Source organism: Candoia aspera, chromosome 1 (assembly GCF_035149785.1).
Source record: "Candoia aspera isolate rCanAsp1 chromosome 1, rCanAsp1.hap2, whole genome shotgun sequence".
NCBI lineage: Eukaryota > Metazoa > Chordata > Lepidosauria > Squamata > Boidae > Candoia > Candoia aspera.
The window spans coordinates 20,089,119-20,115,426 of record NC_086153.1 but is presented as its reverse complement, the minus strand read 5'-3'; the positions used below and the strand labels follow the sequence as shown (position 1 = coordinate 20,115,426).

The window sequence follows — 26,308 nt, the reverse complement described above, 5'->3', positions numbered from 1 at the left end:
CCTTATCAATTTTAATGCAATATATTTCTGCACAATGATATTTATGTAGTATACTTAGATTCTTAATATTGAGAGGTTTTTATAAAGGTAATATTACTGAGTGGTTTGTTGTGTTGGTGCATATTGAATTTTATTTTTATTTCTTTAATTAAAAGAAAGTGAAAACGTTAAAAAAATTAGGTGAGCCTGGGAAACTGGTACAAGCCAAGCAAGGCATCTGCTAATTCCCCTGAAGAGTAGCAAAAGTGGGATTTACTTGGGACCAGGAAATAATATTTCCAGACAAACAGGGACAGTTAAGAAATGTGGGAAAAGTAATAAAAATGTATACAGTGCCAATAGCCAAGTTCATCTATGAGAAAGGAAGACTGGATCCTCTCTGAGCTTCTTGGAGAAAAGATGAATGAAAAAATACAGTGAATACAATTATAGTCTCAGAACTCCGGTTTGGAAAGGGGGATCAAATCAAGCATGATGGATCAAAGCTTGAGTATATTTTTGGAGATCTTAAAAACTTAGTGAAGGAAATGACTACCACTGCTTGCTGACTTGTGCAAAACAAATAATGAAAAATATGCGTCCTCTGTGTTTTTTCTCTTTTAGCTGGGTCCTGGGAAACAGATGCCAGCTGTGGGACCCAACCAAATCCTGGACATGCCACTTTTCACCAAGATCCCATTCCTGCCTGGCTCCAATACCATGTTCTACACAACGAACTTGGGTGAAAAGGTGAAGAGAACATCAGCCCCAGAACTTTCCAAACATGTCTTTTCCATATCTCAATTCTGCTTTCAATAAAATGTTGTATCATAAAGCATGGACACAAGAAACCATTTTATGGGGCCTGTTACATGAAAACTTGTAGAAGTGTCCCAGTGTTATTTTTTTTAAAAAGTGAAACCATTCTGAGAAAGAAATTCAGAAGTACAAGTGGGAAAGGACCTTTAATTCTTTCCTGGCTCTTTCTCCTCTCTTGAAGCTACCTTTCTTAGTACAAACCAGTGTGGGAGCACTTTTGCATGCTTTTGTATGTACAATTTTGTCATAGGTTCTTTCCTAGCATAAGGTTTCCTAATATTTCTTAGTATAAGTCAGTGTTTCTCAACCTTGCAACCTGAAGATGTGTGGGCTTCAACTCCCAGAATGCTGGCTGGGGAATTCTGGGAGTTGAAGTCCACACATCTTCAAGTTGTCAAGGTTGAGAAACACTAAGTCCTCTGAGGTCACTGATGGATGACAAGTGGTGCTTTCCCCAGATGGGGTCCCAATAGGTTCTGAGAGGTGCATTCTCTCTTTGATCTGATCAATCTTTTCCCTGTCTTTCAGCTTTACCAGCCATCAGCTACTTTTGATCTGAGTGATCCGTATTGTAAGATCATGGCCCCCAAATACAAAAGTCTTCATGACCCACACCTACGTGCTTACTACAAGCGTAAAGACAATCTGCGGAGACTGAAAAAGTCTGGCCAGATCACTGACAAAAACAAAGTAAGTTTGTTTCCATCCCATGTTCTATTAAAGTTTAAAGCCACAATCAGTAAATTAGATCATGAACTAAACCATGAGTGGTAAATATCACAGTTAAACAACCTTAAAGCTACTGTATCCAAGGTCTAATTGTGATGTTAAATACACATTTTGAAACTGGAGCTGCTGTCAGTGGGTGCTTTAGATGTCTACATATTTTTGCAAAAATAAGCGACTTTCCTTGTCAAGACTCAAGGGCCTCTTTTATTCTTAGGGGGAAATGGTTTAGAGATTGTGTGTTTTCTTTATCTCGTAGCTCTAAGAGAATTCTTGAGAGAGTCCCAGGTTTTTCACAGATGGACTTAGCGTAGGATTCATTGCAAAGGTCATGCAATCTTGCAAACAGGTCCAGAAAACACGCTAACACATCCAAGTGCTTTTCTGCCCATTTCTGACATACTTGATAGGTATTCATGGCTAACAGACTGAAAACAATATGTAAGTTGATGCCTAGTCACTCCCAGGTATTTTATCCATGCCTCTTATCCATGTCACTTACAAACCAGCACAGTTGTGGTATGTGCTGAGCACCCTGTGGTTTTTGGTATGCTTTACTCAATGATTTTGGAAAACAAAATGGTTACCCAAAGTTACTTTCTTTTTATGTTAGACATATGGATATATTTCACATTGGTTTCAGGTATTTTTAATTTGGCTCAGAACATGAGGGGGCGAGGTACATATTCAGCTTTTCAAAGCCTCGCGCTTCACTCTGTGTTGCCTTCCTGCCCATTTCAACATCAATTCATTTTCCCTTTCCACTTTTGATCAGTAAATGAGCAAAAGTAAATGATTTTATCTATCTATCTATCTATCTATCTATCTATCTATCTATCTATCTGACTTGTCATATTAAATAAACAAATAAATAAATAAATAAACAATTCTTGCTCATTTGCATAGAAATGAAGATTGCTGCATTTAAAGGGGATACCCAACTCTAGAGCTAATTTCTTAAGCCACTGCCACCTCTATTCTCTATATTAGCATCCTGGGGGAAAGCATCCTGGTGCCTTTCAGTGGTATTGGACTCCTGTACAGAACATTTGATGGTCTTATTGGCCCCTTCAATCGCTAAGAATCTGTGACATAATAATGCATATATGCATAGTTGTTGCAAATATCAAATGACATTTGGCATGTCTGAATGGTCCATAGGCACAGTAGCACTTCTGTATCACTGTAGGTGAAGTTTATGACATAGACATGCCTTAAGCTACCAGTGTAAAAATGTAGTATTAAAATATTCTGATTCCAGATTAATGCTATGATCCGATGAACAGTTAGATTGCTTAAATTCCAGTGAAACTTAACTATGTTCAAGTTTGGAGTTTAACAGGGGAATAGATAAAATGATACAACCTCTTTCAAACATTTTGGGAATATTTATTTTCATTATACTGCACTTATTCATACACATAAATTAAGTAACTCAACATCTCTGTCAATTTCCAATAGTAACAGCATTTCCTGGAACACCTCTATGAAACTTCTCTGGAATCTCTCATTGGACCATGAAGTAGTGAGAGGCATACAAAATATATTAAATAAAAAAGACTGCCATTTTAAACAGGCAAATTAAATGTATTTATCAGAAGCAAGTCCTTGGGATTTGCTTCTGAGTAAATACATTCTGGATTAGGCTTCTCCTGTTGTATTTCTGAAGTTGCTGCAGTGATAGGCATTAAACTAGCCTGGTAAGCTTCTCAATACAAGCCGCAGTTGTCCTTCCTTTTGTTACTCAGGTTGTGTGCAGCCTGAAGGAATTTAATGAGTACCGACAGTATTTGACCTCCCTCAAGCTGGAGTTTGAAAAACACTACATGAGAGAACAAGTAAGTCCTGGAAACACTTGGAATCTCCTTCTGTACTAACAAAGATGTTCTAAATATAATTTCTTGTTTTGGTATCCACTGAATAGGATACTATCCAGAGAATCTGGTGGGTATGGTGCACAAGAAGAGTGTGCCTGGATCAGGCCCTCAGTCCATCTAGTCCTGCTTTCTGTGCCAGCTAGATGCATTGGGGAACCTCATCAGCTTGGATTAAATGGCAATGCCCCTCTTTGACTGTCGTTATCCAGGAACTCATATATAAAGCTTGCTGCCCATAATTCAGGAGTTAGTAAACAGCTATCAGTATTAGTAGCCACTGATGGTCTGATGAATCTGTCCATTTTGAAACCATCCAGATTGGCTGCTATCATCAGTCCTGCTGGCAGTGAGTTCCACAGTTAAACTATGCACTGTATGAAAGGTGGTTAGTAGGCTGTGATTTGGTGAGGATATTGAGATGACTTTCTATTTTCAGAGACAAAGCTATCATTTCTAGGATTTTCAAGGAAAAGGAGTTAACTAGGTTCAGTGAGTGGGCATGAGAAAAGGAAAACACTTGTTACATACTGAGAAACATGGGAAAAGAGAGTGCTGGATTTTATTCCAGGTGGATATAAATTCTGTATCAGTCTCCCACCCATTCAAAGGCTGTCAACTGAGTATAATGAATACCATTCTGGAATTACAGTTTAGTTTGTAGCCATATTGTTCAAGACTATGGGGAGTCTCCAGACTTTCTGATTCTAAACTGGGGGCGGGGGGAAAACCTGGCAAGAACAGTGTTATACCATAAGGGTTCCTTGGTCCCAAGTCCGGGTACCATGCAGCGTTATGATACTGTCAAAATGGTGGCAGCATCTTGAGCAAACTCTTAATTTCATCACACACTTTTTGTTTCCTATCTGGTTTCCAGAAAATGCTGGAGAAACAAGTCACCAAGCTGCAAGACTCTCATGTTCTTCCAGAGGCTGCAGAAACCTCAAAATACCGAGATTGGCTATTGAAAGAAGAAAGACCTACCATACAGGAGCAAGAGAATGTAATGAGGAACAGGTAGGAACGCAACAGAGAGGAAGGGCATTTGTATGTGCAGTTCTCTAACGCTTTGCTGGGTTCACTGAGCAAATGTTGCCCAAGGCAATTGTGTCAGTTTGCTTAATGGGAGAGCCAGTCCTGGATCATTGCTTAAGATGAACTTGTGCTGTGAATCAGCACTCTGGCATCCCATCTCTTTCTAGTGGGATTATTTTTTTGTAAGGCCTGACCCTTTCTCACCTCAAGAGAAATTATATCTTGTGTGTTTTGGTCTAGGTGGGGAAATCCCCATCTCTTTCCATTTCCAGTGATATCATAGAATCACAGGTTCTTGTAGTCCAATCCCCTGCAGTAGTCCTCAGACTAGTGTTTCTCAACCTTGGCAACTTGAAGGTGTGTGTTCAACTCCCAGAATTCCCCAGCCAGCATTCTGGGAGTTGAAGTCCACACATCTTCAAGTTGCCAAGGTTGAGAAACACTGGCCTACAGTAATAGAATCTGGCAAGCATGAACATGCTTCCCTTTTTCCTTCTACATAGCATGTGAATTAGAGGGGTGCCTATCTGAGATGTTTTTGTAACCCTCCCTCTTCATCTGGGTTTAAGTTATGTTTATCTACCATTGCCTCAGCAATGGATGTCCCCTCCATCAAGGCCATCCTCTTTCCTCTCTACCATATTCTGGAGTTATATTCCAAGATCTAAGAGAAGAGAATGTAGTTGGAATCTCAGATGACCATTTTTAACCTTTTAATTCTTCATTTTTTTTTCTTTTTAAAAAATGAAGGTATTTAGAGCTGATTAACCAAGAACTGGAAAAACTCGAGCAGCTTGCTGAAGAGAACCGCCTCCTCGCCTTGGCTCAAGATGACAAAAAGAAGCAGGGGCTTGAGAAAAGAAAGCAGCTTCTGCTTCGTAAGAAAATGGAAGAGGTAATATGTCTGGGGCAGAATGGAGTAGGAAAAGCTCATATATCACCAGTGCTGAATGTTGGATGTTTTATTACATCCCATCCGTGTTCGATGCTTCTTTGTTTTTAAACCTGTTTCCTTAGGCAATCCCGATGGGCTTATCGAATGGAATACCTCAGCCTACAAAAATTCCAGTGGGTTCAGGCATCCAAATTCCAAGGGGATAATTCACCAATGATTTTTTAAAAAATACTTTATTAGCGTTTCAAAATACAGATAAAATGCAAAGTATAGAAAAGCTTGAAAAAAGAACTAAAAGGAAAAAAAACTAACTAAAAAGGTGCAGAAATACTTAGAAATACAAAGAAAGTGACTTCTGGCCTGCCTCATCACAGATATGAATACAAATATATAATACCTTAATCTCTGACTCTAAACTAAACCTTAATAAACATTATTTCTATAAACAGTAACTGTTTAATCATCAAAACCCAAAACCAAAACTTCATTTTTTTCAGATACAAGCAAATAGTCCAGAAGTGGTTTCCACCTAGAAACAAATCCAGTCACAATGTTTTTCTCTCATCAATGCTGTCAGTTTTGCCATCTCTGCCAGTTCCAATAATTTCACCATCCGTTTTTCCACTGTGGAAATTTGTAAATTCACCAATGATTTAAGTTTCTGAAGAGATAGCCATGTTTTTCCTTTGGAGCAAAAATTACCTTGAAGAGATTTGTGGCACCCTAACTCAATGTTTTTAAAAGTATCATACTGGGATGCACAAAAGCTCATGATAAAAATAGAATTGGCTGGTCTTAAAGGAGCCGCTATTCACTTTTTTTTCAGATGACTTAAATGGGTGTCTTGCAGGCAGACCTCCCTTTGGCTGCCCCTTGCCCTACTCATTGCCTTAGTGTAGGGCACTGGGAAGAAACTTGCAAGGGAGAAGCAGGAGACAAATGGGAGTTTTTCTTCCCCATGACCATGGATTTGTCTCTGTTGAAGGCCTAGAGACCTGGAGGATTGCTTGCCAGGTGGTTCATTACCGTCCATCTGGCTTTGCTAATGATTTTTATTTAAAAACAAACAATAATTCAGGATGTGGCTAATGATAGACACCCCTTGATTTCAGGACTAGGGTTTCTACAGCTAAGAGAGCTCCCAACTTCAGCACAATACACATTTTAAAAAATAAACAAAAGTAGTATTACACAATTTTTAAGCAAAAGGAGTATTATGGAGCTGTCTTGAAATCTTGCAATACCGCTACTCTAGATAGATCATGGATACCATAACCCATTACACTACACAGATTAGAAATGGTTTGTTATCTATCAACCTGTATGTATTTATTTCCCTTCCTGGTTGCTGGAAAGGAAAGGAATTTCAGGAGGAATTTAATTGAGCTACCAAAGACAATGACACTTTACACAGTTATATCAGGGGCAACATCTGAGCTTCCCAGATTTATCTGTTTGACCAATGTAACATGGAATACTGGACTCGATAGTTCTTTAATAGGGATATGAAAGACATTTCAAATTGGAATCACTTTGAATTAAAAATGCTCAATTTTTAATTTGAAACAGCTATCTTGAGTGCAAAAGATTTGCTTTGGATGCATACCAAATTGTTTTGGTCATTTTAGAAGTATTTTGAGCTTGAAACAGATTGCATTGGTTAGATTCACACAACCCTAATTTAAATGTGGTTGGGGAATTTATGGCTCAGCCACAAACCAAACCACTACATTAATTTATAATATGGTTTCTTTGGACATAGCATGTTTCTTAACACAGCATTTATATTTTGGTAATCTGGATTTAGTATTCAGAGCATTCTGGGAATACCCTGAACATGAATTGATTAAAGACAAATAATTCTTCCAGATGAGTCTTTGAATGTATTTTGCCTCTTTCACTGAATTTTAGGGAAGGTCCAGATGATACCATTGTTCACTGGTGACCCTTCTATGTTGTCCCCCTGCTCCTTCAGTCTTTTCTCTTTCAACAATAAATTAATTAAAGAAAGAGACATGGAATAATTGAACAATGCAAGTATTGGATAGCCCTCTTCAAACTTTGTGGATCATTAGATATGTTATTTATTTATTTATTGAACAGTAGTTTACACAAAGAGAAAAAGAACTAAGCAAAGTGTATACAGTGTTATGAAGAGTAATCTAAAAAAATATATGAATAAATACAAAGGCAACAGTAACAAAAAAAGTCCAAAAGTTGTTCATAATTTCCACACATCGTAAGAGTTGACAAAATTACACCTGATGCTATTAAAATAATGAATATAATCGGCCAAGATTTGATAAAAGCATGAATCTTGCCACTGCAAGTTCATTATTCTTTGTCAGTTTTTTCTAATAAAGCAATGGAGAATTCCATCTAGTGGGGTCCAGGAAACAGGCCTTCTCTGCAATAGCTCCTGCCCTCTGGAACATTCTTCCCCCAGAGGTGAGACAGGTCCCCTCGCTCCTGGACTTCTATAAAAAATTAAAAGCGTGGTTCTGCCAGCAAGCCTGGAGCAGGAAGGGGAATAGTCTTTCTTGGGGATGGCTAGCACCCTAGAATGGCCCTTTATACTCACAGGCTGAGATACAACCTTTAGTCATCTGGATTTTACTACTTTTTATATTTTTATTGTTTATTTATATTCATATTTATTGTATTTATAATGGCATTGAATTTTAAACTTTGTTTTTGTTGTAAACCGCCCAGAGTCTCCCTTTGGGGGGAGATGGGTGGAGATAAAATTCAATAAATAAATAAATAAATAAATAAAATAATGTTTTTTAAATCAACAAGTAAATTGCTAAATTTTCAAGAAATTTCCAATGTTCTGCAATGATTGGTTTTGCTGTGAAAAGTAAGTAAACAATCAGCTCATTTTTAAGTGAACAATTGGATTTTGTGAATAGATGCAAGAAGACTAGCTCTGGAGAGCATTCAACTTGTTTTATACTAATTTTGTTAAAATTTTTGCACTAGAAAGGTACTACCTTTTCACATGTTCACTGCATCTGGTATAATGAATCATTTTGTGTACAGCCCCTCCAACATTTTGAAGAGTGATTAGGTGATATGTATGCTAATATACAGTAGCAGGGGTTAAATGCCACCAGTGTAACATCTTAAATTGCAACTCTTGGACAGAGGCAGAAAGAAAACTCCTGATTTCCATAATGATTGCCATTTTGATTCAACTATTGGGTTGCTTAATTCCAACTCATCTGGTTCATGCATTTCCCTCTTATAACTATGTTCATGGCATCCCATGGCATCAGTGATAGGTATGGGCACCATTTCCCCTTGCTGCAAGTAATCTGAAAAGGTTTTAGATGCTCCTAGATCTTTAGATAATGTTAGACTACAAGTCCCAGCATTTCCAGCCAGAATATGTAGGCCTTGTAATCAAATACATTTGATAGGCATTAAGTTGGGGAAGGCTATTACTAAACTGTCTGGAAGCATTCCAAAACTCAGTAACAACAACCATCTTGAAATGAGGATGTCAGAGACAGATAGCAACTGATTGCTCAATCTTTGGTTTCCAGGAATGGAGAAAAAAAGAAATGACACTTTTAATGAAAATTGGTGATGATGTTAAACGAGAAGCAAGGATTGAAGAACAGCGGCGGAAGAACAAGGAAGATAAGCTGAAAAGGGTGAGCTGCTGCAGGGGACACAGGTGTCATAATGTCATGAAACTGAAATAGCTACTCCTATGGACTTCCTAATAGCCAAATTCTATTCAGCCTCAGATGCATTGCTCAGCACTTTTGGGGTATTCCCAGATACAAATCCAGATGTTCCTTCTGCTTGCTGAATCAAATTAAAATGGCCCTATTTAGTCCACTGCATTGTGGCCCCAAAAAACCTTGCCACCAGTTTGCAATGCTTAAGTTAAGTTGCCACCAGTTTGCAGAGGACACAAAGCTGGCAGGGATGGGTCCTCCCCTTTAGAGGAGAGAGGAGAGAGATTTAAAAAGATCTAGACAAACTTGAGCAGTGGGCTGAAATGAATAGGATGGAATTTAACAGGGAGAAAGGTAAAGTTCTGCATCTAATTAGAAAAAATGTATTACTATAGGATCAGGGCAGGGAGAACCTGACTTGGAAAGGTCAAGTAAAGTAATTGTTCCACTGTACTCTGCTCTGGGCAGTTGTTCATGAGACAGGACAATGATTTGTTGGTCCTTTGACTCTTAGCAGAGTTAGATTCCTGGCAAATGTCAAGATAATTGAAATCCCCTATTACCCCTACTGCATGCCCCTTTGAAAGACTGGTCGTCAGATACAGAAAAGACTCATTTGTATCTTCAGCCTGCCAAGGTGGTCTACAATAAACTCTGATTGCAGTATTGCTTCTGTTCCTCTTATTTTTTCTTACCCAAGTTCTTTCAAGAGGATTTCCATGCTCTGATTCCAAAATTTTCTCAGTGATGCCTATCACACCAGATTTGTCTTCTGAGTTGGATCTCTTGTTCTTCCTGTTCATTTCCTTTATTCTTATTTCCCACTCCCTAGCCATTGGGCCATTTCTTAATGCTCTTGGGAGTGACTTCGAAATAATTATCAGGCTCCCCTTTTGGTCTCCTTAGAAACAAGTCGTGCTGGAGAAGAAAATGGCACACCACCTGATGAAACTGCAAGACCGATTCCAAAAAGAAGGGCTATTGCCCCCTTTCTTCGTTACAACTGCCCTTGAAAACCAGAGCCTGTCACATGAAAAAGAAGGTAAGTGAACTGGAATGGCCACTTGTCCTTTTCCCTTGCTGGCTTCCCAACTTGGGATTCTTCTAAATTTTGAGTTCTGCTGAGTCCTCTCTACTTTTGGCAACCATGACTGACTCCAGATTTGAAGCAACCCAGGGCAGCGACCTCTGGTAGGCTTCTTTGGACTTATCTGAGTAGCTGTAGGCAGCACTAGTCCAAGCAGCTCCCTGTGGCTGAATCCAATGGCCATTTGAATTTTCCCACAATTTAAGCAGGCAACAGGCTTTGGCATTACTGTGGTTCACCGACCATTCTCCAGATGGTGTGGTCAGATAACCCCTAGGAGGTGTGAGATCAGGCAGCTCCAATTGGCCATTTTGGGTTAATATGAATACACATTGTTTCTCCAATACCCAGACGCTGTTCTCTGAGGCTATTCTGGTTGGGCAGTAGGACAGTCCAGTTATTTCAAACCAGGCTCTCCCTCTTAATCTGTAAAATCTTTGAGCTGATCCCTAACTCAAAGATCTGGATCAGTTGACCAGCTATGGTGGTGGTGGGGTTGTGCGCTGGAGTGAGAGAGTGAGTAAGAGAAATGGCTGTCTCTCTAGCACTTCATGGTGCAATTCTACCTATGACTACAAGCTGCTTTTGAACAATGATTTAGCACTCTTCTGAAATAGTGCTAAATCTGTGGCCAAAAGAAGGCTGACTATCAGCTGCTAATTGGGCTCCTTCTTCATATAAGTACTGTATAGCACTTGTGTGGAATAGCACTGAATCAGTATTAAGCTCTTTTTGAACATAGGTTTAATGCGCTTCAGGAAGAGCACTAACCTGTGTCTAAAAAGAGGCCTACTATCACTGGATATTAGCTAATGGCCAGACTCCCTTGGAATGAACCTATGCAAAACCCTTGCATAGAATCAGAGGTCAAAATTCACTCTCCACTTGCCTTAACCCATATGAAGAATAGTGATTGACGGATGCCTTCCCACTTGCTGGTGACATTTGGTGGAAGGTAGGCAACAAAGCCAGGGTAATCAACCAAAACCTATCTTTAATGTGCCCTCCACACTCTAAATAAGGATAGCAACATTTGCCACTATTGTAATTGTGTCAAGGTAGTGTTTGCCATTTGGGACAGCAAATGTTATGCTGGCAAAGTTTTCTGCTCATTCAAGAACTGGTTGTGAGGATGAGCCCTTAGACTGTAAACATGTTTGAACTGTTCTGTGGTAAAGCAATAGATGGAGGGTGCTGATGGAACAGTGATGGTTACTCTCACCAGTGATGTATGGGAATCCTACAGAGCCCTCCTCTCTGATATGGGAAATCCCATCAGGGATTTTTCTGCTTTGATGTAACTTTAGATGCTGATCTTATTTTTTTTTTAAGGATCCTTCTCCAAGAAAAGTTCAGAAGATGTTAGTGACGCCATGGAGTTGGAGAAGATATCGTTTAGTCTCCCTGATAAAGAAACAGAATTTTCAAAAGGTACTTTTCATTTTTGTCATGCAAGAAAAGAGGAGCCAAGCCAGAACAGTCAGTGTGGGGTCTTGGGTGTAGAATGAGGATTGATTTTCAGAAGAATCAGCCAAATGAAAGGGGTGGAAAAAGTAGTTCAAAGCTGAGGATATGACAGGCCTGAAATGGAACCAATTGCAAAGACTCCACAGGGTGAGCAAAGGATCCCTGAAAGTCAGGATGTCAGAAAATGAACATGGATGGGAGGTAGGAACATATTTTATGTTTAAAACATATCCATACCTCCAACCACATTAATGTTCAGAAATCTTGACTATAGTCAGATTTTAAGAAAGGTGTCAACTGCAGGGGCCAGGGTGGGAGAAATTAACTTTCCTGGTTCATTAAGTAACAGCATTGATGGCTGCTTTTAAGCTGGCCAAAGAAGCAATGGAGGACATTACAAACCTAGTGGCTGCATTCACCTATCCAAAACTGGTAAGGTTTTTTGTGCCTTAGCATGTATGAACCCAGCCTGTTTAGTTAGTTGGTGGTGCAGTGTAGCATACCAATCCAGAAATGGAATTGATTCAGTAACTGGATTAAATGTGGAGTAAACATGGCTATTAAGCCATAAACCATGGTGTACCAACAAAATGATTGTTTTCATACAATGTATGAAACCAAAGTAAGTCACATTTTGGCTTTGTATGATGTGCAGACCCAGCCATATACACATGGCATCCCCATCTGTCCATCCAAGTCTATCCATAGCAACCTGTTTCTCTACCAGATGCTCACTCAACTTCAATTCAGGTAGGGAGAAAGAGAAGCCCCCCCCAATCAGCACAGAAACCATGCAAGCCCTTGAGGAGACAAAGGAATCTCTGCATACTCTGATCAGTCACTTGGCCTACAGCAGGAAGGTAGGGTGTGTGCTGGGAAAAGAGTCTGGTTATAGGCTAGATCTAGCAATAATATTACTAGCTTTCTGGAACATCCAGCAAACCTGTCCTTCGACTAGAAGCACCAAAGCTAAGGGTGGGTTCCATAGCTCCCCAAATCTGATTGCTCAGTCCTACCTCTTTTTTTCTGATTCCTTCCTCCCCACATCCCAGAGGACATGACGGAGCCCATGAGCCTGGTATCACTTTCCAAAGGAAAAAGTGATGTAAAATCTATCCTTCTGGCCAGCTCTGAACTGAACTCAAGCAAGTTTGCCACTTCTGCAGAGGTAAGATGTGTCTGATGGAAATGAAAAGCCTGCAGTTGAATAGTGTGGAGCCCTGCTCCAGAGGGATTGGATGGATAGTAGTAATTATGCACCAGTGGATGGAGGCCTCAGTATCTGAATCAGAACAGGCATAAGAGCTAGACAGAGACAATTTGGTGTTCAAAATGCAAAGGCTCTCCTCTGCCACTACTGAAAAAAATGCCGCTTCTACCAAAAGATTATCTTGCCTCAACTTAGAGGAATACCCAGTGTTAACCTGGCTTATCTCCTTACCTTTGCATATATTTTCTGCTCCCCAAAAGTGTCTTGTGGCTTGAAGCTGTCCTCTTTCAAAGTTAATATTACTAAGGTACTGAAAGTAGAAACAATACAGTGAGCAAAGTCCAGGCCTATAATCAAGGCCCAAAAGTTCAACACCAGCAAAGTTGGCCTACAAGCTGTTGTTGTATCCAGATACTCAACTGCTGAAATCAAGAGACTAGACTGAGCTGTTGCAAAAATTGTTGGAGGACCCAGTTGCTCTCAGGAAGAGGCTTTGAAGCTCTGTCTAAATACAGTTGGCACTGGTTAGTCCTGATTCCAGAATCTGAGCTCTTCAGAAGCAATAGCCTACTCCTACATAGATTCTTCTACTCTAGGTACTCTTTTGTCCCTCTGCTCTTTAGCTTTTGCTGGGTCATTAAGTCTCTGGATTGGAATTAGAGTCTAGGGCAGTGTTTCTCAACCTTGGCAACAGTAAGATGTGTGGACTTCAACTCCCAGAATTCCCTAGCCAGCGTGCTTCTTGGTTTGCAGGATTGTTCCATTCCTTGATTATTAGAGTCACTAAAGCTGGGCTGCAAAAATCCAAAGGATTTTCTCTTTGCTGCCATCTCATGGTCAACCCAGGACTGCTTCTCTTTCATGAGAAGTCTATGGCATTGAATAGAAAATGACTTGCTTCTAGGAAGATGTGTATCATTTTGTATTGTTAGTGAAAGACTTTTCCCTCCTGGGTCAGAAGCAGGCAAGTCCTGCCTCTGCGTTTTGACTTTTCCAAGTATCAGTACTGCAATATTTTCTCTAGAATAAAATGGAAGATAGGTCATCCTCTTTCATTCACTTCCATTGTCTGTCTGACTGTCTTGCTCCATCCATCCATCCATCCATCCATCCATCCATCCATCCATCCATCCATCCAAATGTAGAGGCTGCCTGACTCCTGGCAGCTTACTTAAAAAAATAAGAATCATAAAGTAGAGAAAAAGACTAATATTGTCCAAAAAAACCATGCAAAGCATGCCAATGAAACAACTGAAGGGCTCAACTCCCACTCTATGTAAAGGCCTGGAAGAACAGCCAGGTTTTCAAGGACTTTTGGAAAATCGTCAGGGTGGGACCTGAGCGGAACTCTGTGAGGTGTTGTTCTAGATCAGGATTTCCCAACCAGGGTTCCATGGACCCCGAGGGTTCCGTGAGAGGTCACTAGAGGTTCCCTGGGAGATCATGATTTATTTAAAAAATTATTTCAAATTTGGGCAACTTCACATTAAAGAGGTAAGTTTCATTCTTTATTTTTAGTTTAAGAACACTGTTAATGCATATATACAGGCCTACCCATGAAACAAATGTAATAATTTTGTAACTTCTGGCCTGTATTTGAGCCTGAATGTGCAGGGGTTCCCTGAGGCCTGAAAACTATTTCACGGGTTCCTCCAGGGTCAAAAAGTTGAGAAAGGCTGTTCTAGAGGGCAGGCATTATGACAGAGAAGGTGCATTTCCTAGACTGACACTGTTTGATCAAAGAAATTTGAAGACACCCAATTAAAGTGATGGTCAGAAGAATCATGACATACTACAGAGTTAATGTAAGAATCACTGGCCCTTACACCATTCCGAAAGAATTTGATGGATTCATGCAGGAAGAAATGGAGGAGAATTCTAACAATGACTCCTGTGAAAACAGCCTGTGGAATTCACTACCATAGGATATGGTTGTAGATTTGTAGGGATAGGGGGGATAATTCATGGAGGACAAAGTTGCCAGTTTATCTAGCAATCATGATGGCTGTCCACCATCTCCAGATTAAAAGGGAGCATGCTTCTGTATTACTAAACACTGAGGAATAATAGGAGGAGAATGCCAGTGCTTTCATGCTATGCTGGTGATCTTTTCAGATGCATCTGATTAGCCACATTGGGAAACCGTATTCTAGACTCAATGGAACGTTGGTTTGATCCAGCAGACTGTGGTACCTTTGGGGGAGAACTTTGGTGCAGAAGTCCTTGTAACCCATTCAGCAGGATGAATAAGACAGAAACATAGCTGGACTACCTTAGCCCATTTTGAAATATGTAGTATATAGTTGCACAACCCATGGGCTGCATTAACATTCCTCTGCACCCATCTGTTCCTTGAACCTATCTATTCTGGAACTGGAAAAGTTCTTAGAGTACCCCGGAATAGATAGGCTCAAATCTTTTGGCCTTGTTTTAGTTTGGGGGGAGATAAGGGTCAAAAATTATTTAATTCATCCATGTAAATCTCCCCAAACTCATTCACCTCCCCAGATCAGGACTTTTCCCCTCATTTGGTAGATGTAATGAAGAAAATTGATTCCTTATCCCCACATTTTGCCTCTTAGTCCCTCCCCAAAGAAACCAGTTCAAATTTGTTGACCCCTTCCACACTGTAGCTGAAAGTTGCACACCATGTCATAGGCTATCTTCATACAACACACCTAACCATGTCAGCTGAAGGCCTAATAGCTACATTCATACCCCATATCAAGCTTGGGTGGTTTCCATCTTGGTTAGTTTTTTTTTTTGTGTGGCTTACCAGTTAGCCAAATCCAGTCTGTTAGATTATGGTTCAATGTATTATGCAAACACAAAATGGGTTAATTCAATAACTAGGTTAAGTATGTAGTGTGAACACAAGTCAGTTCCACATGGCAGCCACAGTTGCTTGTCTGACTGTTTCTGAAGCTGACTTCGAAAATTCCAGTCTGGGTTGCAGTGGTTTGGCAACGGAGCTGGATCAATCCTCAGTCTGGACTGTGGTCATTCCCTTGTTTCTTGCCCTCCCCATCTGGGCAGGGAAGGCAAACTTTTATTGACTGGCCCTTGTGTGGGCTGATTTACCAGTGCCTGCCTTCTTCTTTCAGAGATTGTTCCCTCCTCACTAGTCTGCATCCTTTTCCTTTACTTTCCCAGATATTTGGACAGATGAATGCCTTTATAACCTCTTCCCACATTCTCTCTTTAGTGTCAAACACAGACCCTTTCTCCCCCCGCCCACCTTATTGTACCGTGGTTGCTTTAATGCTAGCATGAAGAAAAAACCTGGTTTCCTTGTTCTTTAATTCCACCGTGGGCCCATAGAAATTTTGTGGTAATGAAGAACTGATAGTTCAGGTTCACAAAAGCAAAGAAGAAGCATTCATTGCAATGTTATTGCTTCTAAAGATTTTTAACAAACAGATAAAATGAACAACAAAACAAGCAAGGAAAGAGAACCACTACAGTATAATTGGCACAAGGTAGGAAACAAAGAAGAGTATGCTTCACTCAGCCTGGGGAGAAACCAAATGGTGCCCACTGGGATTTGAAAGGGTAGAACAATACTGGCAGAAAAGATGGGGAAAATATGATGTCCAAGAGACTTTATGGGCCATCTTTGGATCAACTGGAAGAAAACTATGACTGGAAGTACAATAAAGAACCTGGTAACCAGCTGAGAATATAGAAACCCAGCAGTCCAAGATGAAATGGCCATTCAGGGCAGTGACCAGCTATTGAAGGGGAGGGGTTGGGAAGGATAAGTCTAGTAACTAATTGGAGTTGGAGATGTTGCTAGACTGGAACGAAACATGGTAGACACAGAAGGGCTTAAGATGACTCAATGAAAAACTGTAGTAGTGGGATGTGATTTGGGATGTGATTTGCAGTGGGCTGGGAGTGTGCAGAGGAAGTATCTGCTCTTGCATACAGGTAATGGTGGGTGGACCATGCTGATGATGGGGCAAGATGAAAGTATCGATCTGGCAACACTGTAATATATGAGTGGGGTCATAGTCTTTAGTTTTAAACTCTGTTAGGTAAGACTGAGGCTGCTTAAAATCTGCTCTGAAGTTGAAATACTCATTTAAATGCTCCCATCCCTACTTTTTAAAAATACGTGGTTTTTTTTAACTTTGTAGCAAGAAAACTCTCTTGAGAAAGACCTGCACCAAAAGGGAGGCCCTGACTTGGAGCCAGGTAATCAGTGACCAGTCTTCTTCCACAAGGCTTAAAATAAATAAGATGGCACAGATTGCGGAGTTTTCTGTGTCTTTTGTTGCAATAATGACATGTTGTTAAATGTGGGAGGTTTCAGTTCTTTGTAGATGCTAAAATTTGTGGATAGATTAGTTGATTGAGGCCAAACTACATAATGTAATTCAGATAAAAACTGAATCTTGTGGCACCTTGAAAACTAAAAACTATTATGACATAAATTGTTGTCCACTTCATCAGCTGAATAAGGCATATATATGCTAAAACAGGGATATCTATCGTTTCCATGATTAGAATGAAATCAGAAGAAATAAAATTTAGACAATAGAGGCACTGTAGGGATAATTCCCTGGATTGATAAGTGACAAAGGGCTCCAATTCTCACTGTGTTAAATTGCAAGAATCTGTTGCACCCAAGAGGTTTTTCCTAAATAGCAATTGTCAGGAAGCTAATTATTGGCTCTACTTTCAATGATTAATTACTCATTGACATCGTTCTTTAATATAACCTTGGGTCTCCAGCTGATATCAGGGTATGAAAAGTATCTGCCAACTACAAGTATTCAGTATTCAGACCTGAATCAGGAAAGATACATGGGATCTAATGTGGGCACATTTATTCAGACCAGAATACTGCACGCCTCTGCTGCTGACCCATTCCTTAGCATCCACCAATCTTCCTGCCTTAGCTAATTTTATTTAATTTCTTTTTATGTTCAAAAAATGAATGGGAAACCATCATACTGCAAAGCAAAATATCATTTGTATTTCCAACAAAGCCTCTGAGCCAGATGTGGAGCCCAGAGAGGGGTAGCTATCCACTTAATTCTGGAGACCCTGACCAGACAGCAATCATTGCAAAATTATTTGTTGTTTATTCGTTTAGTCGCTTCCGACTCTTCGTGTAAAATATATAAATTATTTATTGCTATATTTATATACCGCCTTACTATACAGTGTCACCAACGCTCAATGCTAACACAGAGAAGGACAACCTACATTTTTAGGGTCACATGCAACCTATAATTTCTTTTTGCAACCTCCAGAATCCCCTCCAACCACAGCTCTGAATTTTAGTGACTTGATTGCAATTGCCAAAATTCAGCAGTCCAGTATCCTGCCATTGTGACTCAGAAAACACATAAAGCTTGTAGCTGTAAACCTTAAAGAGTATTTAACACAGGGGAAACTCCTCTTCCCCCCAAAACCAATTGTTTATTTGGTGGCCTCTACCCACACTGTGCCACCAAATAAACAGTATTCATGATGCTGTAACTGAGGCCATCATATGCCCCATGGAGAACACAATTCTCAGCTTTGTGTTCTTGGTGTTGATTGAATCTTGAATGCAAGTTTGCAGTAGGCAACCTTTTCAATAACTCTGAAGGCCTGTTTGGGCCATTTTGCCCTTATGCTATTATTACAGCTCTCCCATTCAATCCATTTTAATGGCAGCCTTTAACAAGAAAAAGGACCAGCATTTCATTCCCACATCAGGCCAATTTTCTAACAGATCTGAATGTCCTCTTATTTGGCTCAGGTTTGCCACCTGCTGTTCCTTCAGGATGCTCAGAACAACTTCCAACATCACAACACCATTCTGTGAGATAGTTTGTGCTGAGAGGGAGTAGAAATGTGCAGTTGGATTTCCTATATCCACTCCCAAGATTTAGCTCAGGGATACACAACAAATTTGGGCTAACCTGACTTTTGCGTCATGTGCTGGGATTGGTGCTTCCCAAAATAGATGGGGCCAGGACAAAGAAATGGGCCACAGCCAAAATGGATGTGGGCCAAACAGAAACTAGATTTTATTTAATGTTAAAAAAATAATGTAATATAGACACTAATATTATGCTCTAGATATTTAATAATTTCCCTCATCACTCAAAAATTAAAATTTGGTGGCAACTTTTGGGAAGATTTCAGAGGGCCACATTCAAAACTTTTGGAGGCTGCATGCTGACCTCAAATGTGTTCATCTTTTAGATCATCATTCAATCACACCCTGTTTATTCTGTTTCGGCTACTTTAATCTGTTGGAAATTTGGGACTGGGATTCAGACTGTTTTGGAAAAATCTGAACGCATTTGCAGTATAGTAGTCCTTCATTCAGGACAGTCTCAACCTTCAAAACCTTGATTTTCTGATGTCCAATGTAACTTCTGGCTTAACTGGAAATAATTTCAGCATAGCCTCTCCCACCCAACCTTGTTATCGGTGATGTGCCTTTCTTCCAGTCCCTGAGCCTTCCCAATGTGTTTTTTCTCTCCTGTTTTCACTCCATTGAGATGATCCTGACTTATTTACTATTATCCTCTTCCAGGAAAATCTGAACATTTATATTTTCATGGCTTTTTGTTCAGGCCATATTATGGCTTCTCTCTCTTCTCATTTTTCAGATGTTATTATGTCATATTAAATTTCTCAACCTGCTTTGTTTTCTCCCCAGTGGTTCCATTTATTTATCTGTGTGGTTTCTTAGAGAATCTGTATCAAAACTTCTTTTCCCTTCTTTTAATTTTTTTGCTTTCCATATTCTCCCTTTTGGTTATTTTATTTTCAGCATTGCCATATGCTGATAATTTAAACTTACTGGGCTCGATCAGATCCCTCCACTGTCTTTTCTTCTTTCTCTCTTTCCTCTACTAAAATCATCAGTAAGAATGTCCTTGTTTTTCTTGCAGTTCTGTGTTATTTTCCTGTTTTTACACGTAACCTTCCCCAATCAAGTATACAACCATACCTTTTTTTCTCTTTTCTTACAAACATGGACATGTAATGGAGGAATTTGAATGGGCACCCAGCATTTTATTTTCCTCAGAAGGCCTCAGTGTTTCTCAACCTTGGCAACTCTAAGATGTGTGAACTTCAACTCCCAAAATTCCCCAGCCAGCCATGCTGGGAGTTGAAGTCCACACATCTTAAGAGTTGTTAAAGTTGAAAAACACAGCTCTAGATTATCCCACATGACTCCTTGGATCCTGAGGCCTTCTGGGAAATCAAGTTGGTGGGTATGATTGCAGCTTTGTTCTGCAGTGGATCTAGACTTTTTTGAACAATAAAACTGACCAAAAAAAACATAATTGTTGCCTTGTAAGCAAGCAAGGTGTGTATGTGTGTGTGCACAACATGCCTGAAGTTGCAGAGAGGCCCAGGTCATTTCCAGCTTTGGAGGACCTTAGCCATAGTAAAATTTAAAAATGAGAATGTAGAAAAACAAAATACGAAAAAAGGGTGAAATGCAACCTGAATGTTTAATTTTTTTAATTAACAGGTATTTAAATCTGAGCCCCCTTTTAGTTTAAGGTTCAGGGCAAATGACTGTCCTGACGGTGCCTTCTCACTGATTTTGTGTGAGTGAGCAAGGCAGAAAGAGGAAATGGGGGAGAAAAAAGATGAGGCTAAGAAACACAGTGTGCCTCCTGTGTTCTATGATTGCAAGGCTTTGAGCAAGATTTGTGTTGCTCTTTTTTTTTCACATTTCAGATTAGACCCACACTTGGTCTCTGATAGGTAGGGCTGGGACCAAAACTAAATTTGGATGTTTCTTTTTTTAATCCGTTCAATCATGTCCGATTCTCAGAGACTGCCCGGACAAGTCCCAGCTGTTTTCTTGGAAGTGGTTTGCCATTGCCTCCTTCCTAGGGCTGAGAGAGAGTGACTGCCCAAGGTCACCCAGCTGGCTTCATGCCTAAGGCAGGACTAGAACTCACGGTCTCCCAGTTTCTAGCCTGATGCCTTATCCACTACACCAAATTAATTTTATTTAAATTGAAAAGCTTAATTAACGTTAAATATAATTAGTATGATTACTTTCTCAATTGTACTTGGTCATTTTCCCTTTCTTTCATATTAAAAGTTAGAATTTGCTAACAACTTTTAGAGATATTTGATGACATGCTCAAGATTTTCAGGGTCTTAACTTGTGCATTTCTGTTTTAAAGGCTTTATAATTAAAGCACCATTGTCTCATGCAATGAGTAGTCCCAGCCGTGAGAACTGAAACTGACAGTGTAATAAGTAGGTTTCTTCTCCTTTTCTTAAGTCTTCCTATCTTAGATACCACCTCTTGTCCTCTGCTGCAGGCGAATCTGTTCCTCAAGCTGGCAGCAGCAAAGTTTCCTTCTCTTCAGCCAAGGATGTTGTGTCAATAACCAGCAGTGCTGTTAGTAACAACCCATCAGCAAATCCTGGGTCTAGCATGGCAGGAAACAACAAAGATAAAGTTCCAGCCTCTCCCTCAGCTGCAGGTGTCAGCAATGATGGTGCAGCATCAGTCTGTGGCTCAGCTGGTTGCGGAAGCAAGATTTCCTGTTCTGGATCAGCTGGCTGTGGAAGCAAGACTTCCTGTTGCAGATCAGCTGGCTGTGGAAGCAAGACTTCCTGTTGCAGATCAGCTGGCTGTGGAAGCAAGACTTCCTGTTCTGGATCAGTCAGTTGCAGAAGCAAAATTTCCTGTTCTGGATCAGCTGGCTGCGGAAGCAAGACTTCCTGTTGCGGATCAGCCGGTTGCGGAAGCAAGACTTCCTGCTGTGGATCAGCTGGATGTAGAAGCAAAGCTTGCGGATCAGCCAGATGTGGAAGCAAGACCTCCTGTGGATTAGCCAGATGCGGGAGCAAGACTTCCTGTTGCGGATCAGCTGGGTGTGGGAGCAAGACTTCCTGTTGCGGATCAGCTGGGTGTGGGAGCAAGACTTGCTGCTGCGGTTCTGGCTGTGGACCAGGAGGAAGTTCCAGTAACAGTGGCAAGACCGCATGCTGTGGATCAGCTGGGTGTGGGAGCAGTAATGGAAAAGCAGGTGGTGGTTATGATTCAAGTGGCAGCAGCAAACATGGAACAAGCAGTAGCACCAACAAGCTCCCTTTCTCATCTTCAAGTGGTAAGTATTACCCTGTGATGCAGTCTCATTTTCTGGAATTGAAAGCCATGAAAAATGCCTGGAGGATAAGGTAATTCTATGGAGAAAATGTTGATTTGGGGGTCTGTCATCAGATGCCCACAGTTCATAACTGATGGAGAACTGAATTAGTAGTTTTATCAAATGTTGGCATATCTCTAAAATCGTTTCCAGCCCTTGGTTCTGGAAATTCATCCTTTTGTTCATGGTGTTTATTATTATTATTTTTTTACAGATAATCCCAATCCTGTCACAGAAAGATTGTTGCATTGTTGCGTTTTTGGTGTTGTCTTGTGTTTTGTAATTTGTAGAGATGTTGTTTTTCATTATGAAGTGCAGTTGAGGTGACAGCCTGTCTGGTATGCGCAAGAAAAGAATGATGGAGGCTTTTAGCAGAATAACCACAAACAGTTGAAGGGCAGTAGGATTTCGCTGTGCTGTGCCAACAGAATGCAAAATCCACAGTGCACAAAAGATACATTGATGGACTACTCTAAGTATGCTGTTAGAAAACTGCACCTATTCTGCACTGAAAGAAGCACTGTGGAATGGCAAAGCAAGGCAGCTGTGGGTAGGGATGCTAGGAATTTTGCCTCAGATGTTGCTGGTAGAGGATTTGGATATTTCAGTCTCAGCAGATCCAGGAAGGGATGAATGCTCGTGGGAATGAAGTCTAACTAGCATTTCTTTTTCCTCTGTTAGTGTACAAGGTGGCTGGGGCTCTGGTGTTCTTTCCTTTTTTCCAAATATTCTCTCACACACTGATTTTCCTTTGTAATATTCCTGGACTAACCATGTGATCATGCCAAGAGAGGGGATGTTCCTTCTTTGCCCTGATATGACAGGCTTTTGTCAAGTGAAAATGAATGAAATAGCTTATTTGGTCAATGACCAGCAGCAACAACAACAACAAAGTAAAATCAAGTAGAGACAAAATACTAGCATAACAAAGATAAAATAACACATAAAAATAGCAGTGTATGTCTCAAGTGAAAAGTGCAGGGTCGTTATCCTCGTTTTTCCTTGCAAGATCCATAGCCTCATCTTCATGGACTTTGTGCAATGAATCACCAAGGGATGGACATATCAGTTATTCTTTCAGTGCTTGGGTTGTTCTTGATCTCTCATCCGGATCTGCAAATTGGATTTTTTAAAGTTAATATTGTAGACAAGAGAATCTTTGTTAAATGTGATTTATTTAGGATAGTGAAGGGAATAATAATAATAATAATAATAATAATAATAATAATAATTTAGAAGATTTGTACGGCCACCCATCTTAAACACAACTCTGGGCGGCTCACGACAACAATAAAATCATAAACCATAAAACAAAAACTGGGCACCTCTATCATCCCCTTGGGATGCCCCACAACCAACTCCAGATATCCTCATTCTATCCCAGTGCCTGGGTAAAAAGCCAGGTCGTGATGGCCCTCCAAAAGGCTGAAAGGGTGATGGCCCACCGAATCATCAGGGGGAGAGGGTGTTCCATAAGGTAGGGGCAGCCATGGAAAAGGCATGCTTCTGAGGTCCCACTATGGCAAGATTTCAGGGAAGGGACCTGGAGCGTGCCTCTCCTGTCCGATCTGGTAGGATGGGCAGATACTCTCAGGGAGAGCAGTCCCACAAATAACCTGGATCTGTGCCATGTATGGTTTTAAAGGTGATAACCAGCACCTTGAATTGCACCCAGAAGGAAACTGGGAGCTAGTGCAGCTTGCACAACAGAAGTGTAACGTGGGTAAACCTAGGAACACCCAATACTGTGCACACCGCTGTGTCCCTGAACAGGTGTAGCTTGTGAGTGGTCTTCAAGGGTGGCCCAATAAAAAGCACATTGCAGTAGGCCTCAACCTCTCCCTCCCCACACCAACACCAACTGAAACCAGCTGCAGAGAAAGGAGAACCACTGCAAAACAGTACCTCCTACTCCCAACCCCTGAAGCTGGTCCAGAAGGATATCATGGTTGATGCTATCGAAAGTCTCTGAGAGATCCAGGACAGTTGCACCCCCCCCCATCCTGAGCCCTCCAAAGGTCATCAGCAAGTGTGACCAATGCCATCTCAGTGCTGTATCCTGGCCTGAACCCAGACTGGAAGGGGTCCAGATAACTCCCAGTGACTCTGGGTGGCATATAAATTGAATCTCCTGGCCCAATCGGTGAGTGGAGACCACACAATCTGCTTGAGCCGAGTTTATTGCATGGGGGACAGAATGCAAAGTTCTGCTCACTGAGAGAGGGGTGAGGCAGAGTTTATATAGAGATCTTGTCTACAGGAAAAAGACAATACCATCCCTTTACATCAGAGCCCACCTGTACCCATTTTCATAGCAACCTAGTATTTTTAGGCTTTGATTTGTCTAGTCAGCAAGACTTGAGTAACAGTCAGGGGTCGACTTCCCTTTTCCAGTAAACAGGCTCTGAGTTTGCAGTTTCAGCCCCTTAGTACTGTATATATTGGCAAATAAGCCAAGAATTTTAGGTTCCAAAATGTACCTCAAAAATTGGGTTCAGCTTATCTGTGGATGGGCTTGTGTATAGAGCAATACTTTTTTAAAGTACCTGAATATACTTGTGATAAGCCCGTCTGCGGATAAGCTGACCCTTGAATTTTTAACCAAAATACCATGAAAAATGTGCTACCTGTGGATAAGCCAATTGTGAAAATTAAAACATACCAAAATTTGGTTAAAAATTCAAGGGTCGGCTTATCCTGTGGATGGGCTTAACCACAAGTATATACGATAAGCTATTTATATTTTTATATTTCAAGCTTTTGGCTAAGTAATGAAGCTATTATGTTAGGCCAAACTGTTTCATTAAGCATTTTCTCCTTCAGTAGAAAGATCTGGTGATGGAGAGGGAGGTCACCAAGCAGTAGAGTGCTATGCTGAGTCCTGAGTGGAACCTCTACTTCATTCTGCTTCTAGTTAAATGCAGTGATCTCATGCCTCAGCGATGCTAATGGGCTCTGACCTATATGTACAAGCCTTGTTCTGATTATGCTGCTCATGTTGCTAATGCTGCTGTGTCCTCATCAGACTTGAAAGGCCCAAAGCACTTCAGGATGCTCTGTTTCCCTGTGCTGTCCTATGATTTGTTGCATTGGAGTAGTATGGTTGGGTGATTATAGGAGGGTGGATTAAGGTATAGTTGTGTGGGTTAAGAAATTTGAGTTCTGGGCATTTGCAAATGCAAGTTATTGTTTCTACTTTCACGCTAGGAGCAAATCCATCTCACCGAACTCCACTGAAGCCTTCCGCTAAAATATCCACGTATTCAGCAGCCTTTCAGCATGCCGTTAACGAGGGCTCTTGTAAAGTGAAGCAAAAGAAGAAGGCAACCTTAATGGTACAACACCGTCCCTAATGAAAGCCCTGTCAGACTTGGAAAGGCTGAGGGGCAATGCTTGGGCTGAGGGAGGGCCTGAATAGATAGCAGCTAGCCTGCAAAAGGGTAGTTTAAACTCTGGGCTGACTGAACATTACATGGGAAACATTGACATCCTTTTTTTTAATGTCCTTTTTAATTTTGCTAGAGTGAGCCAGAAAGCCAGCCACATGAAAGACACTCAGAGAAGAAGAGGCGACTTAATAAGGGGAAAATAGGTATGGGCCAAACTGCTTTCATGCTGTGTGAACTGGACCACACACTTTTAGGGCTGCTGCAGCAGCTTGACATTTAATTATCAGGCTTGGGATTCAGCATCCAAATCATCTCTTTTTTACAAAACAAAAAAAGGAATCCACTCATTTGACCCTTTCTCTGAAAGGAAACTTCTGTGAGAATGACTGCAAATATATGCTCTGAACGTCTTTTCTTCATCATGAAAGGCATTACCAGATATGAACAGTCAGCAGTCAATGCCATTGGTTTGTCCTTTCTATCTTGGTTGTGCCCATCTTCCTGTTGGTGGAGTTCCAGGGTTTTTTTGTTTTTTTTTCAATCAGAGTTTCCATTTCCATCAGTAAGTAATGCTGCTAACGCAGCTGCATTTTACATTTTGTCAGGCTGTGTGGCTATTGGAGGGAATGCCTGATGCCTGACTCCTGATTTTCCAGCATAGTAGCAAATGACAAAACTGGATCAAGGAGCCATTATGCAGGATTGTGAGGGCAGGAGATAGGCCGATATGGTGGGCAGATGAGTCCCATCTCCTTGTTTTAACTGCTTTTGGGGAAAAGAGAAACTGGCTTTTGTGGGGAACTAAAGGGAAAGGGTGAGGCAGTTTCTAGCCAGTAGCTTAGCACTGATTGTTTAAAATCATTTATTAGCCATGTTTTGATTGGCTATCAGTTTTCAGTAAGCACTGCAGACTTGTACAGAAATGTCTGTAGCATCCTGATGGGTAAAATGGTGAAAATGATAACTCTAGGCTTAGTTTCCATTCTGAAATTAAAACACTT

At 40.7% G+C, this 26,308-nt stretch overlaps 1 protein-coding gene across 1 annotated transcript in view; it reads left to right on the top strand.

Annotated features, from left to right (window-relative positions):
* FSIP2 (fibrous sheath interacting protein 2) overlaps positions 1–26,308 on the top strand; it is a 67,152-nt gene that overhangs the window by 2,464 nt on the left and 38,380 nt on the right. Inside the window, exons 2-12 of the mRNA XM_063291113.1 lie at positions 604–729; positions 1,327–1,488; positions 3,273–3,362; positions 4,276–4,415; positions 5,184–5,328; positions 8,877–8,987; positions 9,924–10,059; positions 11,437–11,535; positions 12,624–12,739; positions 21,250–21,546; positions 21,640–21,879. Of these exons, the coding sequence (XP_063147183.1) occupies positions 604–729; positions 1,327–1,488; positions 3,273–3,362; positions 4,276–4,415; positions 5,184–5,328; positions 8,877–8,987; positions 9,924–10,059; positions 11,437–11,535; positions 12,624–12,739; positions 21,250–21,546; positions 21,640–21,879 (1,662 nt within the window). The remainder of the gene's footprint in view (positions 1–603; positions 730–1,326; positions 1,489–3,272; positions 3,363–4,275; positions 4,416–5,183; positions 5,329–8,876; positions 8,988–9,923; positions 10,060–11,436; positions 11,536–12,623; positions 12,740–21,249; positions 21,547–21,639; positions 21,880–26,308) is intronic.